The sequence below is a fragment of the Bombina bombina genome, unplaced genomic scaffold (assembly GCF_027579735.1).
Source record: "Bombina bombina isolate aBomBom1 unplaced genomic scaffold, aBomBom1.pri scaffold_1560, whole genome shotgun sequence".
NCBI classification, from domain to species: Eukaryota; Metazoa; Chordata; class Amphibia; order Anura; family Bombinatoridae; genus Bombina; species Bombina bombina.
This window is the reverse complement of record NW_026511641.1, coordinates 38,737-56,716: the sequence shown is the minus strand read 5'-3', so window position 1 is coordinate 56,716 and position 17,980 is coordinate 38,737. Positions and strand designations below refer to the sequence as shown.

The window sequence follows — 17,980 nt, the reverse complement described above, 5'->3', positions numbered from 1 at the left end:
ACCAATTTTGGAAGCTTTAACCCTTAAAATAACGGAACCGGAGCCGTTTTAAGCTTTAACCCCTTTACAGTCCCTGGTATCTGCTTTGCTGAGACCCAACCAAACCCAAAGGGGAATACGATACCAAATGACGCCTTCAGAAGTCTTTTATAAGTATCAGAGCTCCTCTCACATGCGACTGCATGCCATGCCTCTCAAAAACAAGTGCGCAACACCGGCGCGAAAATGAGACTCTGCCTATGCTTTGGGAAAGCCCCTAAAGAATAAGGTGTCTAAAACAGTGCCTGCCGATATTATTATATCAAAATACCCAGAATAAATGATTCCTCAAGGCTAAATATGTGTTAATAATCAATCGATTTAGCCCAGAAAAAGTCTACAGTCTAAATAAGCCCTTGTGAAGCCCTTATTTACAATCGTAATAAACATGGCTTACCGGATCCCATAGGGAAAATGACAGCTTCCAGCATTACATCGTCTTGTTAGAATGTGTCATACCTCAAGCAGCAAGGGACTGCACACTGTTCCCCCAACTGAAGTTAATTGCTCTCAACAGTCCTGTGTGGAACAGCCATGGATTTTAGTTACGGTTGCTAAAATCATTTTCCTCATACAAACAGAATTCTTCATCTCTTTTCTGTTTCTGAGTAAATAGTACGTACCAGCACTATTTGAAAATAACAAACTCTTGATTGAATAATGAAAAACTACAGTTAAACACTAAAAAACTCTAAGCCATCTCCGTGGAGATGTTGCCTGTACAACGGCAAAGAGAATGACTGGGGTAGGCGGAGCCTAGGAGGGATCATGTGACCAGCTTTGCTGGGCTCTTTGCCATTTCCTGTTGGGGAAGAGAATATCCCACAAGTAAGGATGACGCCGTGGACCGGACACACCTATGTTGGAGAAATGTGTCATACCTCAAGCAGCAAAAGCCTGCTCACTGTTTCCCCCAACTGAAGTTAATTCCTCTCAACAGTCCTGTGTGGAAACAGCCATCGATTTTAGTAACGGTTGCTAAAATCATTTTCCTCTTACAAACAGAAATCTTCATCTCTTTTCTGTTTCAGAGTAAATAGTACATACCAGCACTATTTTAAAATAACAAACTCTTTGAATAATAAAAACTACAGTTAAACACCAAAAAACTCTAAGCCATCTCCGTGGAGATGTTGCCTGTACAACGGCAAAGAGAATGACTGGGGAAGGCGGAGCCTAGGAGGGATCATGTGACCAGCTTTGCTGGGCTCTTTGCCATTTCCTGTTGGGGAAGAGAATATCCCACAAGTAAGGATGACGCCGTGGACCGGACACACCTATGTTGGAGAAAACCAAATATCATCTAATTGGGCATGTTGATGATTTATTTAGCTTTTAGAGTGTATAGCTCTTTTTTCCAACAAAAGGATAACTTCTGTAAAACATGTTTTTGTTTTATTTTTATTCAGGACAAGTTAAGACAAATTGGAAACATAAAAACATTTTATATATATTTATATATATATATATATATTTACAAAGTGTTATTCTAGCAATATTTCATTATTTTACAATAGGACTGTTATGGTTACTGTAATTTATTTAATTCTGAAAAAACAAAAACCTTAAAAAAAATGCATTGATGGAACAGATTTATACATAAATGACTTTCAATGTTCATAGTGGCCAAAGTCTGTATATTAAAACAATGTAGTAAACTAGAAGAAAAGTCACACGATGACACGCTGTATTGAAGGACAATATCAAACTGGGTATTTAAAATTTATTTCCCAGCAGATGCTTGCACATGCTTAAAAACAGTATCTGGTATTCATTTGGCAATCTTATGGAAATTGAAGAGGATGTTAAGATGATAGCAAATTAAACCAAAGTAGTTATTGCTAATTTACAATCAAACCCATTTTACAAGTTTACCAAATGACCAAAATACTGCAGCAAATCTGAAAGAATGAAAAAAGGAAGAACAAACAAAACCTCTATATACCAACAGTATTTTTTATAAATGGTTAAATACCTACTGAAAGGTAGTTTAAACCAGCTATCAGACATATGCAAAATGTATCAAATCATTTAACACTTTTTTAAATATGGCAAAATGTAAAAACGCCAAAAAGCAGCTATCTGCCCTATTTCCGTTGGGATGGGCCTGTATTTCTTGAATACATAAAATTCTATGTTGGGGATACATGAAAAGCTTTAGTAAGAATGCTAGCTATACATTTTTTCAAAATACTGTACATTTTAAACAATGGAAAGATTGCAGACTGTTTACAGTTGTATTCTAAACCAGTGGATTTTTAACCAGAGCACCTCTACAGCTTTCATCAATAAAATGATGCACGCACAAAATTACTGGTTATAGCAAACAGCACTGTGTAAAGTTCGTCAGTGTATTGACTTATAACAAGAAAGTTTCTTTTATAAGTTTATTAAAGCTAATAATAAAAAAATAAAAATTGTGTGGTGTAAAATGCTCTCTCAATGATGTGTGCAAATAAAAGAAATAGGTTGGAAATGACATTACTAAACAACCTGATCTGGGAATTGCAAAGCGGAAAATCCTAAAAATACATAAAAAAAAAAAATCTTTTTTTTTCAAATTGTAACCTTTGTGGCTAAAGAGATGATAGTATGCTTAGTGAAGATTTAATGCTCGAGTTGGTTACACTATAAAGCACGAGTACATTCCAGGCCAGTGTAGTGTGCTAAATATCTACATAAGGGACATATAAATATTTCATTACTGATGACCAACAATACCCTTGCATCAACCAAGGTTAGTGGAGCAATGATTTTGATTACAGCATGTAGTTTTACAACAAAGGAAATAACCCATGTATTTTATTAATCTACACATACTTTACTATAGACAAATAAAATACAAGGTAAAGTGGTTTCTGTAAATAAAAAAAGGAACCACTACCTTGGTTTTTCTCCTATAAAAAGTGGGAAGATAACACATTTTTCTTGAATCCGGATTTGAAGAGTAGGCAAAACAAAGAGATATGTATATATAATTATATATATATATATATTTTATGGTTACAAACATGATTGGATTTGTCAGTCCTCAATATTGACAATGTAATGGCTACATTATGCCCTGCAGGGAGGGATTAGTCCAGAGGTTGGGGGTCTGCAATAGGCATTGTATGGAGAACTTCGTCCAGTAGCTGTAGAGCACGGTGCAAGTGAATTTCAATCCAGCAAGGGGTTTCCTTAATACTCTGTCTTGGGTAATCAGGACCCCATCCTTTTACAAAACTCATTCTAAGAATGCATAGTCTGCGGAGATCATCTACACCAATTCCTGCAGCTGCTGAAAGACCTAAATTAGGAAAACAAAAGCAAATCAGGGAGTGCATTATAGACTTTTATTTAACTTTAAAAAAAAATGCCTTTAGGATCCAAATAATGTGTTCCTTGCAAAAAAGAAAGGCTATCATTTTATATCTTTATAGACAGAAGCAGGCGTCAGTTGTGATTGGTTAATTTCACCCTTGTATGCTATATCTGACTCACAAAAAATAATTGTAAAGCAAAAAGGTCTTTTGTTTTTTACTTAAGTGCCTTAAAGGGACAGTCTAGTCAAAAAAACTTTCATGATTCAGATAGGGCATGCAATTTTAAACAACTTTCCAATTTACTTTCATCATCAAATTTGTTTTTTTCCTCTGGTTATTCTTTGTTGAAAGCTAAACCTAGGTAGGCTCATATGCTAATTTCCTTAAAGGCCGCCTTTTAACAGTTTTTCATAGCTAGACAGCGCTAGTTCACGTGTGCCATATATATAACATTGTGCTCACTACTGTGAGTCCGCACTGATTGGCTGAAATTTAAGTCTGTCAGGGGAAGTCTACAGAGGCTTAAAAACATAATTTATACTTACCTGATAAATTTATTTCTCTTGTAGTGTGTTCAGTCCACGGGTCATCCATTACTTATGGGATATATTCTCCTTCCCAACAGGAAGTTGCAAGAGGATCACCCAAGCAGAGCTGCTATATAGCTCCTCCCCTCACATGTCATATCCAGTCATTCGACCAAAACAAGACGAGAAAGGAGAAACTATAGGGTGCAGTGGTGACTGGAGTTTTAATTAAAATTTAGAACTGCCTCAAAAAGACAGGGCGGGCCGTGGACTGAACACACTACAAGAGAAATAAATTTATCAGGTAAGCATAAATTATGTTTTCTCTTGTTAAGTGTGTTCAGTCCACGGGTCATCCATTACTTATGGGTTACCAATACCAAAGCTAAAGTACACGGATGATGGGAGGGACAAGGCAGGAACATTAAACAGAAGGAACCACTGCTTGTAGAACCTTTATCCCAAAAACAGCCTCCGAAGAAGCAAAAGTGTCAAATTTGTAAAATTTTGAAAAGGTATGAAGTGAAGACCAAGTTGCAGCCTTGCAAATCTGTTCAACAGAGGCCTCATTCTTAAAGGCCCAGGTGGAAGCCACAGCTCTAGTGGAATGAGCTGTAATTCTTTCAGGGGGCTGCTGTCCAGCAGTCTCATAGGCTAAACGAATTATGCTACGAAGCCAAAAAGAGAGAGAGGTGGCCGAAGCCTTTTGACCTCTCCTCTGTCCAGAATAAACGACAAACAGAGAAGAAGTTTGCCGAAAATCTTTAGTTGCCTGTAAGTAGAACTTCAGGGCACGGACTACATCCAGATTATGCAAAAGACGTTCCTTCTTTGAAGAAGGATTAGGACATAATGATGGAACAACAATCTCTTGATTGATATTCCTGTTAGAAACTACCTTAGGTAAAAACCCAGGTTTAGTACGCAGAACTACCTTGTCTGAATGAAAAATCAGATAAGGAGAATCACAATGTAAGACAGATAACTCAGAGACTCTTCGAGCCGAGGAAATAGCCATCAAAAACAGAACTTTCCAAGATAAAAGCTTAATATCAATGGAATGAAGGGGTTCAAACGGAACACCTTGAAGAACTTTAAGAACTAAGTTTAAGCTCCACGGCGGAGCAACAGTCTTAAACACAGGCTTAATCCTAGCTAAAGCCTGACAAAAAGCCTGAACGTCTGGAACTTCTGCCAGACGTTTGTGTAAAAGAATAGACAGAGCAGAAATCTGTCCCTTTAACGAACTAGCAGATAAACCCTTTTCTAAACCCTCTTGTAGAAAAGACAATATCCTAGGAATCCTGACCTTACTCCATGAGTAACTCTTGGATTCACACCAATATAAATATTTACGCCATATCTTATGGTAAATTTTTCTGGTAACAGGTTTCCGAGCCTGTATTAATGTATCAATAACCGACTCCGAGAAACCACACTTTGATAGAATCAAGCGTTCAATCTCCATGCAGTCAGCGTCAGAGAAATTAGGCTTGGATGGTTCAAAGGACCCTGAATTAGAAGGTCCTGCCTCAGATGCAGAGACCATGGTGGACAGGACGACATGTCCACTAGGTCTGCATACCAGGTCCTGCGTGGCCACGCAGGCGCTATCAAAATCACCGATGCTCTCTCCTGTTTGATCCTGGCAATCAATCGAGGCAGCAACGGAAACGGAGGAAACACAAAAGCCATCTTGAAACCCCAAGGGGCTGCTAGAGCATCTATCAGCACCGCCCCCGGGTCCCTGGATCTGGATCCGTAACAAGGAAGTTTGGCGTTCTGGCGAGACGCCATGAGATCCAGTTCTGGTTTGCCCCAACGATGAATCAGTTGAGCAAAGACCTCCGGATGAAGTTCCCACTCCCCCGGATGAAAAGTCTGGCGACTTAGAAAGTCCGCCTCCCAGTTCTCCACGCCTGGGATGTGGATCGCTGACAGGTGGCAAGAGTGAGATTCTGCCCAGCGAATTATCTTGGAGACTTCTAACATCGCTAGGGAACTCCTGGTTCCCCCTTGATGGTTGATGTAAGCCACGGTCGTGATGTTGTCCGACTGAAATCTGATGAACCTCAGTGTTGCTAACTGAGGCCAAGCTAGAAGAGCATTGAATATTGCTCTTAATTCCAGAATATTTATTGGGAGGAGTTTCTACTCCTGAGTCCACGATCCCTGAGCCTTCAGGGAGTTCCAGACTGCGCCCCAGCCTAGTAGGCTGGCATCTGTTGTTACAATCGTCCAATCTGGCCTGCGAAAAGTCATTCTTTTGGACAGATGAACCCGCGACAACCACCAGAGAAGAGAATCTCTGGCCTCCTGGTCCAGATTCAGTAGAGGGGACAGATCTGAATAATCCCCATTCCACTGACTTAGCACGCATAATTGCAGCGGTCTGAGATGCAGGCGCGCAAATGGCACTATGTCCATTGCCGCGACCATTAAGCCGATTACTTCCATGCACTGAGCTACTGATGACCTTGGAATGGAATGAAGGACACGGCAAGCATTTAGAATTTTTGATAACCTGGACTCCGTCAGGTAAATCTTCATCTCTACAGAATCTATCAGAGTCCCTAGAAAAGGAACCCTTGTGAGTGGTAACAGAGAACTCTTTTCCACGTTCACTTTCCACCCATGCAACCTCAGAAATGCAAGAACTATCTCTGTATGAGACTTTGCATTTTGAAAACTCGACGCTTGTATCAGAATGTCGTCTAGGTACGGAGCCACCGCTATGCCTTGCAGTCTTAGTACCGCCAGAAGTGAACCTTTGTAAAAATTCTCGGGGCCGTAGCTAACCCGAAGGGAAGAGCTACAAACTGGTAATGCCTGTCTAGAAAGGCAAACCTTAGTTACCGATAATGATCTTTGTGAATCGGTATGTGAAGGTAGGCATCCTTTAAGTCCACTGTGGTCATATACTGACCCTCTTGGATCATGGGTAGGATGGTTCGAATAGTTTCCATTTTGAACGATGGAACCCTTAGGATTTTGTTTAAGATCTTTAGGTCCAAGATTGGTCTGAAGGTTCCCTCTTTTTTGGGAACCACAAACAGATTTGAGTAAAACCCTTGCCCTTGTTCCGTTCGCGGAACTGGGTGGATCACTCCCATTACTAAGAGGTCTTGTACACATTGTAGAAATGCCTCTTTCTTTATTAGGTTTGTTGATAACCTTGACAGATGAAATCTCCCTTGTGGAGGAGAAGCTTTGAAGTCCAGAAGGTATCCCTGAGATATGATCTCCAACGTCCAGGGATCCTGGACATCTCTTGCCCAAGAGAGAGTCTGCCCCCCACTAGATCCGTTTCCGGATAGGGGGCCCTTCCTTCATGCTGTCTTAGGGGCAGAAGTAGGCTTTCTGGCCTGCTTGCCCTTGTTCCAGGACTGGTTGCTTTTCCAACCCTGTCTGTAACGAGCAGCAGTTCCTTCCTGTTTTGGAGCGGTGGAAGTTGATGCTGCTCCTGCCTTGAAATTACGAAAGGCACGAAAATTAGACTGTTTGGCCTTTGATTTGGCCCTATCCTGAGGAAGGGAGTGACCCTTACCTCCAGTAATGTCAATAATTTCTTTCAAGCCGGGCCCGAATAAGGTTCGCCCTTTGAAAGGAATATTAAGCAATTTAGATTTAGAAGTCACATCTGCTGACCAGGATTTAAGCCATAGCGCTCTGCGCGCCTGGATGGCAAATCCGGAGTTCTTAGCCGTTAGTTTGGTTAAGTGCACAACGGCGTCCGAAACAAATGCATTAGCTAGCTTAAGTGCTTTAAGCTTGTTCATGATCTCATCCAATGGTGCTGTGCGAATAGCCTCTTCTAGAGACTCAAACCAGAAAGCCGCCGCAGCAGTGACGGGCGCAATGCATGCAAGGGGCTGTAATATAAAACCTTGTTGAACAAACATTTTCTTAAGGTAACCTAATTTTTTATCCTCCACCGGGATAGTGGTGCGCTTAGCTAAAGTAGAAACTGCTCCCTCCACCTTAGGGACCGTCTGCCATAAGTCTTGTGTGGTAGCGTCTATTGGGAACATTTTTCTAAATATCGGAGGAGGGGAAAAGGGCACACCGGGTCTATCCCACTCCTTGCTAATAATCTCTGTAAGCCTTTTAGGTATAGGAAAAACGTCAGTACACACCGGCACCGCATAGTATTTATCCAGCCTACATAACTTCTCTGGGATTGCGACCGTGTCACAATCATTCAGAGCCGCTAACACCTCCCCTAGCAATACACGGAGGTTCTCAAGCATAAATTTAAAATTTCTGAATCCGGTCTCCCTGGATCAGAACCGTCACCCACAGAATGAAGCTCTCCGTCCTCATGTTCTGCAAATTGTGACGCAGTATCGGACATGGCTCTCGTGTCATCAGCGCGCTCTGTCCTTAACCCAGAGCTATCGCGTTTGCCTCTTAACTCAGGCAAATTAGATAATACTTCTTTCATAACATTAGCCATATCTTGCAAAGTGATTTGTAAGGGCCTTGATGTACTTGGCGCCACAACATCACGCACCTCCTGAGCGGGAGGCGCAGGTACTGACACGTGAGGAGAGTTAGGCGGCATAACTTCCCCTTCGATGTCTGGTGATAATTTCTTTACCGGTAAAGACTGACCTTTATTTAAAGTAATATCAATACAATTGGTACACATATTTCTATTGGGCTCCACATTGGCTTTTAAACATAATGAACAAGCAGATTCATCTGTATCAGACATGTTTAAACAGACTAGCAATGAGGCTAGCAAGCTTGGAAATTACTTTCAGAAATTTTTCAAGCAAGTAAAAACGCTGCTGCGCTTTTAAAAACACAAAAAGACAATTACAGTTGAAATAACAATGAACTAATTCAGTTATAGCAACCAAATCTTTACATTAAATGTATGAAATTAGCAGAGGATTGCACCCACTAGCAAAAGGATGATTAACCCCTTAATACCCAAAAACGGATAATCAATTTAACAGATAACGTTTTTATCACAGTCAAACACACTGTCACAGGTCTGCTGTGACTGATTACCTCCCTCAAATATAAATTTTGAAGACCCCTGAGCTCTCTGGAGACGTCCTGGATCAAGGAGGAAGAAACAGGAAGACTATGATTGAATTTTAACTCCGCAACAAGGCGCTAACAAAAAGCCCCTCCCACTCATATTACAACAGTGGGAGACCAGCTATAGCGGTTTCTATGCAGAAATATACGTTAGCCATGTGGAAAAAATCATGCCCCAAGAGATTTATCACCAAAGTACCTCACAAAACGATTAACATGCCAGTAAACGTTTTAAAAAACAACATTTCAGATGTTGTGAAAAGTTATCACTAAGCCTGCTACCAGTCGCTTCTACTGCAGTTAAGGCTCATACATTATTTCAGTATTAACAGTATTTTTTCAGTCAAATTCTATTCCCTAGAAAATAACTCTACTGTGCATACATTTACCAGCCTGATACCAGTCGCTACTACTGCATTTTAGGCTGTACTTACATCATAAGGGTATCGGCAGTGTTTTCTTAGTCAATTCCATTCCTAGAAAATATTTTACTGCACATACCTCATTTGCAGGGGACCCCGCATGCTATTCCCTTTTCTGAAGTTACCCAACTCCTCAGAATGTGCGAGAATAGCCAGTGGATCTTAGTTACGTCTGCTAAGATCATAGAAAACGCAGGCAGATTCTTCTTCTAAATACTGCCTGAGAGAAAAAAACAGCACACTCCGGTGCCATTTAAAATAACAAACTTTTGATTGAAGAATAATTAAGTAAAAAACTCCAACTCCTCTCACGACCTCCTTCTTTGTTGAGAGTTGCAAGAGAATGACTGGGTATGACATGTGAGGGGAGGAGCTATATAGCAGCTCTGCTTGGGTGATCCTCTTGCAACTTCCTGTTGGGAAAGAGAATATATCCCATAAGTAATGGATGACCCGTGGACTGAACACACTTAACAAAAGAAATACAAGGTAATCACAGATATAAAAAACATAATTTATGTAAGAACTTACCTGATAAATTCATTTCTTTCATATTAACAAGAGTCCATGAGCTAGTGACGTATGGGATATACATTCCTACCAGGAGGGGCAAAGTTTCCCAAACCTTAAAATGCCTATAAATACACCCCTCACCACACCCACAAATCAGTTTAACGAATAGCCAAGAAGTGGGGTGATAAGAAAAAAAGTGCGAAGCATATAAAATAAGGAATTGGAATAATTGTGCTTTATACAAAAAAATCATAACCACCACAAAAAAGGGTGGGCCTCATGGACTCTTGTTAATATGAAAGAAATGAATTTATCAGGTAAGTTCTTACATAAATTATGTTTTCTTTCATGTAATTAACAAGAGTCCATGAGCTAGTGACGTATGGGATAATGACTACCCAAGATGTGGATCTTTCCACACAAGAGTCACTAGAGAGGGAGGGATAAAATAAAGACAGCCAATTCCTGCTGAAAATAATCCACACCCAAAATAAAGTTTAACAAAAAACATAAGCAGAAGATTCAAACTGAAACCGCTGCCTGAAGAACTTTTCTACCAAAAACTGCTTCAGAAGAAGAAAATACATCAAAATGGTAGAATTTAGTAAAAGTATGCAAAGAGGACCAAGTTGCTTCTTTGCAGATCTGGTCAACCGAAGCTTCATTCCTAAACGCCCAGGAAGTAGATACTGACCTAGTAGAATGAGCTGTAATTCTCTGAGGCGGAATTTTACCCGACTCAACATAGGCAAGATGAATTAAAGATTTCAACCAAGATGCCAAAGAAATGGCAGAAGCTTTCTGGCCTTTCCTAGAACCGGAAAAGATAACAAATAGATTAGAAGTCTTACGGAAAGATTTCGTAGCTTCAACATAATATTTCAAAGCTCTAACAACATCCAAAGAATGCAATGATTTCTCCTTAGAATTCTTAGGATTAGGACATGAATGAAGGAACCACAATTTCTCTACTAATGTTGTTGGAATTCACAACTTTAGGTAAAAATTCAAAAGAAGTTCGCAACACCGCCTTATCCTGATGAAAAATCAGAAAAGGAGACTCACACGAAAGAGCAGATAATTCAGAAACTCTTCTAGCAGAAGAGATGGCCAAAAGGAACAAAACTTTCCAAGAAAGAAATTTAATGTCCAATGAATGCATAGGTTCAAACGGAGGAGCTTGAAGAGCTCCCAGAACCAAATTCAAACTCCAAGGAGGAGAAATTGACTTAATGACAGGTTTTATACGAACCAAAGCTTGTACAAAACAATGAATATCAGGAAGAATAGCAATCTTTCTGTGAAAAAGAACAGAAAGAGCGGAGATTTGTCCTTTCAAAGAACTTGCGGACAAACCCTTATCTAAACCATCCTGAAGAAACTGTAAAATTCTTGGTATTCTAAAAGAATGCCAAGAAAAATGATGAGAAAGACACCAAGAAAAATAAGTCTTCCAGACTCTATAATATATCTCTCGAGATACAGATTTACGAGCCTGTAACATAGTATTAATCACGGAGTCAGAGAAACCTCTATGACCAAGAATCAAGCGTTCAATCTCCATACCTTTAAATTTAAGGATTTCAGATCCGGATGGAAAAAAGGACCTTGTGACAGAAGGTCTGGTCTTAACGGAAGAGTCCATGGTTGGCAAGATGCCATCCGTACAAGATCCGCATACCAAAACCTGTGAGGCCATGCCGGAGCTATTAGCAGAACAAACGAGCATTCCCTCAGAATCTTGGAGATTACTTTTGGAAGAAGAACTAGAGGCGGAAAGATATAGGCAGGATGATACTTCCAAGGAAGTGATAATGCATCCACTGCCTCCGCCTGAGGATCCCGGGATCTGGACAGATACCTGGGAAGTTTCTTGTTTAGATGAGAGGCCATCAGATCTATCTCTGGGAGCCCCCACATTTGAACAATCTGAAGAAATACCTCTGGGTGAAGAGACCATTCGCCCGGATGCAACGTTTGGCGACTGAGATAATCCGCTTCCCAATTGTCTACACCTGGGATATGAACCGCAGAGATTAGACAGGAGCTGGATTCCGCCCAAACCAAAATTCGAGATACTTCTTTCATAGCCAGAGGACTGTGAGTCCCTCCTTGATGATTGATGTATGCCACAGTTGTGACATTGTCTGTCTGAAAACAAATGAACGATTCTCTCTTCAGAAGAGGCCAAAACTGAAGAGCTCTGAAAACTGCACGGAGTTCCAAGATATTGATCGGTAATCTCACCTCCTGAGATTCCCAAACTCCTTGTGCCGTCAGAGATCCCCACACAGCTCCCCAACCTGTGAGACTTGCATCTGTTGAAATTACAGTCCAGGTCGGAAGAACAAAAGAAGCCCCCTGAATTAAACGAAGGTGATCTGTCCACCACGTTAGAGAGTGCCGAACAATCGGTTTTAAAGATATTAATTGATATATCTTCGTGTAATCCCTGCACCATTGGTTCAGCATACAGAGCTGAAGTGGTCGCATGTGAAAACGAGCAAAGGGGATCGCGTCCGATGCAGCAGTCATAAGACCTAGAATTTCCATGCATAAGGCTACCGAAGGGAATGATTGAGACTGAAGGTTTCGACAGGCTGTAATCAATTTTAGACGTCTCTTGTCTGTTAAAGACAGAGTCATGGACACTGAATCTATCTGGAAACCCAGAAAGGTTACCCTTGTTTGAGGAATCAAAGAACTTTTTGGTAAATTGATCCTCCAACCATGATCTTGAAGAAACAACACAAGTCGATTCGTATGAGACTCTGCTAAATGTAAAGACTGAGCAAGTACCAAGATATCGTCCAAATAAGGAAATACCACAATACCCTGTTCTCTGATTACAGACAGAAGGGCACCGAGAATCTTTGTGAAAATTCTTGGAGCTGTAGCAAGGCCAAACGGTAGAGCCACAAATTGGTAATGCTTGTCTAGAAAAGAGAATCTCAGGAACTGATAATGATCTGGATGAATCGGAATATGCAGATATGCATCCTGTAAATCTATTGTGGACATATAATTCCCTTGCTGAACAAAAGGCAATATAGTCCTTACAGTTACCATCTTGAACGTTGGTATCCTTACATAACGATTCAATAATTTTAGATCCAGAACTGGTCTGAAGGAATTCTCCTTCTTTGGTACAATGAAGAGATTTGAATAAAACCCCATCCCCTGTTCCGGAACTGGAACTGGCATAATTACTCCAGCCAACTCTAGATCTGAAACACAATTCAGAAATGCTTGAGCTTTCACTGGATTTACTGGGACATGGGAAAGAAAAAATCTCTTTGCAGGAGGTCTCATCTTGAAACCAATTCTGTACCCTTCTGAAACAATGTTCTGAATCCAAAGATTGTGAACAGAATTGATCCAAATTTCTTTGAAAAAACGTAACCTGCCCCCTACCAGCTGAACTGGAATGAGGGCCGTACCTTCATGTGAACTTAGAAGCAGGCTTTGCCTTTCTAGCAGGCTTGGATTTATTCCAGACTGGAGATGGTTTCCAAACTGAAACTGCTCCTGAGGACGAAGGATCAGGCTTTTGTTCTTTGTTGAAACGAAAGGAACGAAAACGATTGTTAGCCCTGTTTTTACCTTTAGACTTTTTATCCTGTGGTAAAAAAGTTCCTTTCCCACCAGTAACAGTTGAAATAATAGAATCCAACTGAGAACCAAATAATTTGTTTCCCTGGAAAGAAATGGAAAGTAGAGTTGATTTAGAAGCCATATCAGCATTCCACGTCTTAAGCCATAAAGCTCTTCTGGCTAAGATAGCCAGAGACATAAACCTAACATCAACTCTAATAATATCAAAAATGGCATCACAGATGAAATTATTAGCATGCTGGAGAAGAATAATAATATCATGAGAATCACGATTTGTTACTTGTTGCGCTAGAGTTTCCAACCAAAAAGTTGAAGCTGCAGCAACATCAGCCAATGATATAGCAGGTCTAAGAAGATTACCTGAACATAGATAAGCTTTTCTTAGAAAAGATTCAATTTTTCTATCTAAAGGATCCTTAAACGAGGTACCATCTGACGTAGGAATGGTAGTACGTTTAGCAAGGGTAGAAATAGCCCCATCAACTTTAGGGATTTTGTCCCAAAATTCTAACCTGTCAGGCGGAACAGGATATAATTGCTTAAAACGTTTAGAAGGAGTAAATGAATTACCCAATTTATCCCATTCCTTAGAAATTACTGCAGAAATAGCATTAGGAACAGGAAAGACTTCTGGAATAACCGCAGGAGCTTTAAAAACCTTATCCAAACGTATAGAATTAGTATCAAGAGGACTAGAATCCTCTATTTCTAAAGCAATTAGAACTTCTTTAAGTAAAGAGCGAATAAATTCCATCTTAAATAAATATGAAGATTTATCAGCATCAATCTCTGAGATAGAATCCTCTGAACCAGAAGAGTCCAAAGAATCAGAATGATGGTGTTCATTTAAAAATTCATCTGTAGAGAGAGAAGATTTAAAGACTTTTTACGTTTACTAGAAGGAGAAATAACAGACAAAGCCTTCTTTATGGATTCAGAAACAAAATCTCTTATGTTATCAGGAACATTCTGCACCTTAGATGTTGAGGGAACTGCAACAGGCAATGGTACATCACTAAAGGAAATATTATCTGCTTTAACAAGTTTGTCATGACAATTATTACAAACAACAGCTGGAGGAATAGCTACCAAAAGTTTACAGCAGATACACTTAGCTTTGGTAGATCCAGCAGGCAGTGGTTTTCCTGTAGTATCTTCTGGCTCAGATGCAACGTGAGACATCTTGCAATATGTAAGAGAAAAAACAACATATAAAGCAAAATAGATCAAATTCCTTATAAGACAGTTTCAGGAATGGGAAAAAAATGCCAAACATCAAGCTTCTAGCAACCAGAAGCAAATGAAAAATGAGACTGAAATAATGTGGAGACAAAAGCGACGCCCATATTTTTTGGCGCCAAATAAGACGCCCACATTATTTGGCGCCTAAATGCTTTTGGCGCCAAAAATGACGCCACATCCGGAACGCCAACATTTTTGGCGCAAAATAACGTCAAAAATGACGCAACTTCCAGCGACACGTATGACGCCGGAAACGGAAAAGAATTTTTGCGCCAAAAAAGTCCGCGCCAAGAATGACGCAATAAAATGAAGCATTTTCAGCCCCCGCGAGCCTAACAGCCCACAGGGAAAAAAGTCAAATTTTTGAGGTAAGAAAAAATATGATAATTTAAAGCATAATCCCAAATATGAAACTGACTGTCTGGAAATAAGGAAAGTTGAACATTCTGAGTCAAGGCAAATAAATGTTTGAATACATATATTTAGAACTTTATAAATAAAGTGCCCAACCATAGCTTAGAGTGTCACAGAAAATAAGACTTACTTACCCCAGGACACTCATCTACATGTTTGTAGAAAGCCAAACCAGTACTGAAACGAGAATCAGTAGAGGAAATGGTAAATATAAGAGTATATCGTCGATCTGAAAAGGGAGGTAAGAGATGAATCTCTACGACCGATAACAGAGAACCTTATGAAATAGACCCCGTAGAAGGAGATCACTGCATTCAATAGGCAATACTCTCTTCACATCCCTCTGACATTCACTGCACGCTGAGAGGAAAACCGGGCTCCAACTTGCTGCGGAGCGCATATCAACGTAGAATCTAGCACAAACTTACTTCACCACCTCCCTTGGAGGCAAAGTTTGTAAAACTGATTTGTGGGTGTGGTGAGGGGTGTATTTATAGGCATTTTAAGGTTTGGGAAACTTTGCCCCTCCTGGTAGGAATGTATATCCCATACGTCACTAGCTCATGGACTCTTGTTAATTACATGAAAGAAAGTATACTAATATAACCTTGTTGGTTATGCAAAAAAATTCCTTTATCCTATCTCTCTGTGCATGTTGGTCTTGTCCAACTCTGTGGTTCCCATATTTGACCAGCATGTGCATCAATGCCACCCAAAACTTGATGGCATAAACTCATAGATGCTTGTGTGGTTGCTTCACCTAGCGTTTACAGCATATTGTTATTGGGCTCCACTGTCATTAGCGTCTATAAATTGCGTGATGTGCAGTGTTCAGTTAGAAGTTCTGGAAATTAAAGGGACATTAAACTCAACATTTTTCTTTCATGATACAGATAGAGCATGCAATTTTAAACAACTTTCTAGTGTACTTCTATTATCAGTTTCTTTGTTCTCTTGCTATCTTTTGATGAAAAAGCAGGGATGTAAGCTTAGGAGCCGACCCATTTCTGGAGAACTACATGGCAGCAGTTTTGCAAGAATGTTATCCATTTGCAAGAGCACTAGATGGCAGCAGTATCTGCTGTCATATAGTACTTCAGATGCCTACCTAGGTATCTCTTCAACACAGAATATCATTGGAACAAAGAAAATTTAATAACAGAAGTAAACTGGAAACTTTTTTAAAAAATGATGCTTTTTCATATCCCTTTAACAGGAAAATAGGAAATTTGTAACAAAAAATATAAAACTACCACAGTAAAAAAACAGAAATAATTTTCTTTTTAAAAAAAAAACATTTTCCTACTGAATTTGACATATGCAAATAAAGTATGAGGTTACTTTCATGTACAAACACTATATCTTACTGATTGCTGGTGCTATTCCACCCACAGATCCTGGACCAGGTATGTTTCCAGCTACTGCTGCTGCTTGTGCTGCAGCTGCTGCTTGTGCAGTAGCTGCTTGCTGCTGCATTTGTCGATGGCACTGCCTTAAATCAAATACCTAAGGAGAGAAATAATGGAGTTTACATTTATGATAAACTGAAATTTGAAAGCTAATTTGAACCCCGACCCCCCCCCCCCAAAAAAAAAAACATAATTTATGCTTACCTGATAAATTTATTTCTCTTGTAGTGTATCCAGTCCACGGATCATCCATTACTTATGGGATATTCTCCTTCCCAACAGGAAGTTGCAAGAGGATCACCCACAGCAGAGCTGCTATATAGCTCCTCCCCTCACTGCCACCTCCAGTCATTCGACCGAAGACAAGCAAGAGAAAGGAGAAACTATAGGGTGCAGTGGTGACTATAGTTTAATTAAAATTTAGACCTGCCTGAAAAGGACAGGGCGGGCCGTGGACTGGATACACTACAAGAGAAATAAATTTATCAGGTAAGCATAAATTATGTTTTCTCTTGTTAAGTGTATCCAGCCCACGGATCATCCATTACGGATGATGGGAGGGACAAGGCAGGAACCACTGCCTGTAGAACCTTTCTCCCAAAAACAGCCTCCGAAGAAGCCAAAGTATCAAATTTGTAAAATTTGGAAAAAGTATGAAGCGAAGACCAAGTTGCAGCCTTGCAAATCTGTTCAACAGAGGCCTCATTTTTAAAGGCCCAGGTGGAAGCCACAGCTCTAGTAGAATGAGCTGTAATCCTTTCAGGAGGCTGCTGTCCAGCAGTCTCATAGGCTAAACGGATTATACTCCGAAGCCAAAAAGAAAGAGAGGTTGCCTAGGCCTTCTGACCTCTCCTCTGTCCAGAGTAAACAACAAACAGGTTAGATGTTTGACGAAAATCTTTAGTAGCCTGTAAGTAAAACTTCAAGGCACAGACTACGTCTAGATTATGCAAAAGACGTTCCTTCTTTGAAGAAAGATTAGGACATAATGATGGAACAACAATATCGTGATTGATATTCTTGTTAGAAAGCACCTTAGGTAAAAACCCAGGTTTTGTACGCAGAACAACTTTATCTGAATGAAGATCAGATAAGGAGAATCACAATGTAAGGCAGATAACTCCGAGACTCTTCGAGCCGAGGAAATAGCCATCAGAAAAAGAACTTTCCATGAAAGAAGTTTGATATCAATAGAATGAAGGACTTTAAGAACCAAGTTTAAGCTCCATGGAGGAGCAACAGGTTTAAACACAGGCTTAATTCTAACTAAAGCCTGACAAAATGCCTGAACGTCTGGAACTTCTGCCAGACGCTTGTGTAAAAGAATAGACAGAGCAGAAATATGTCCCTTTAAAGAACTAGCTGATAATTCTTTGTCCAAACCCTCTTGGAGGAAGGACAATATCCTAGGAATCCTAACCCTACTCCATGAGTAATTCTTG

General features: G+C 40.1%; 1 protein-coding gene across 1 annotated transcript; it reads right to left on the bottom strand.

Moving 5' to 3' along the window:
* Positions 1–1,412: 1,412 nt before the first annotated feature.
* LOC128643888 (mothers against decapentaplegic homolog 4-like) lies at positions 1,413–16,635 on the bottom strand (the record flags this gene model as incomplete). The annotated part of the gene is made up of 2 exons (XM_053696658.1): positions 1,413–3,328; positions 16,497–16,635. Coding segments are annotated over 2 exons (351 nt in total), but the record flags the coding sequence as incomplete, so codon positions are not given.
* Positions 16,636–17,980: the final 1,345 nt, after the last annotated feature.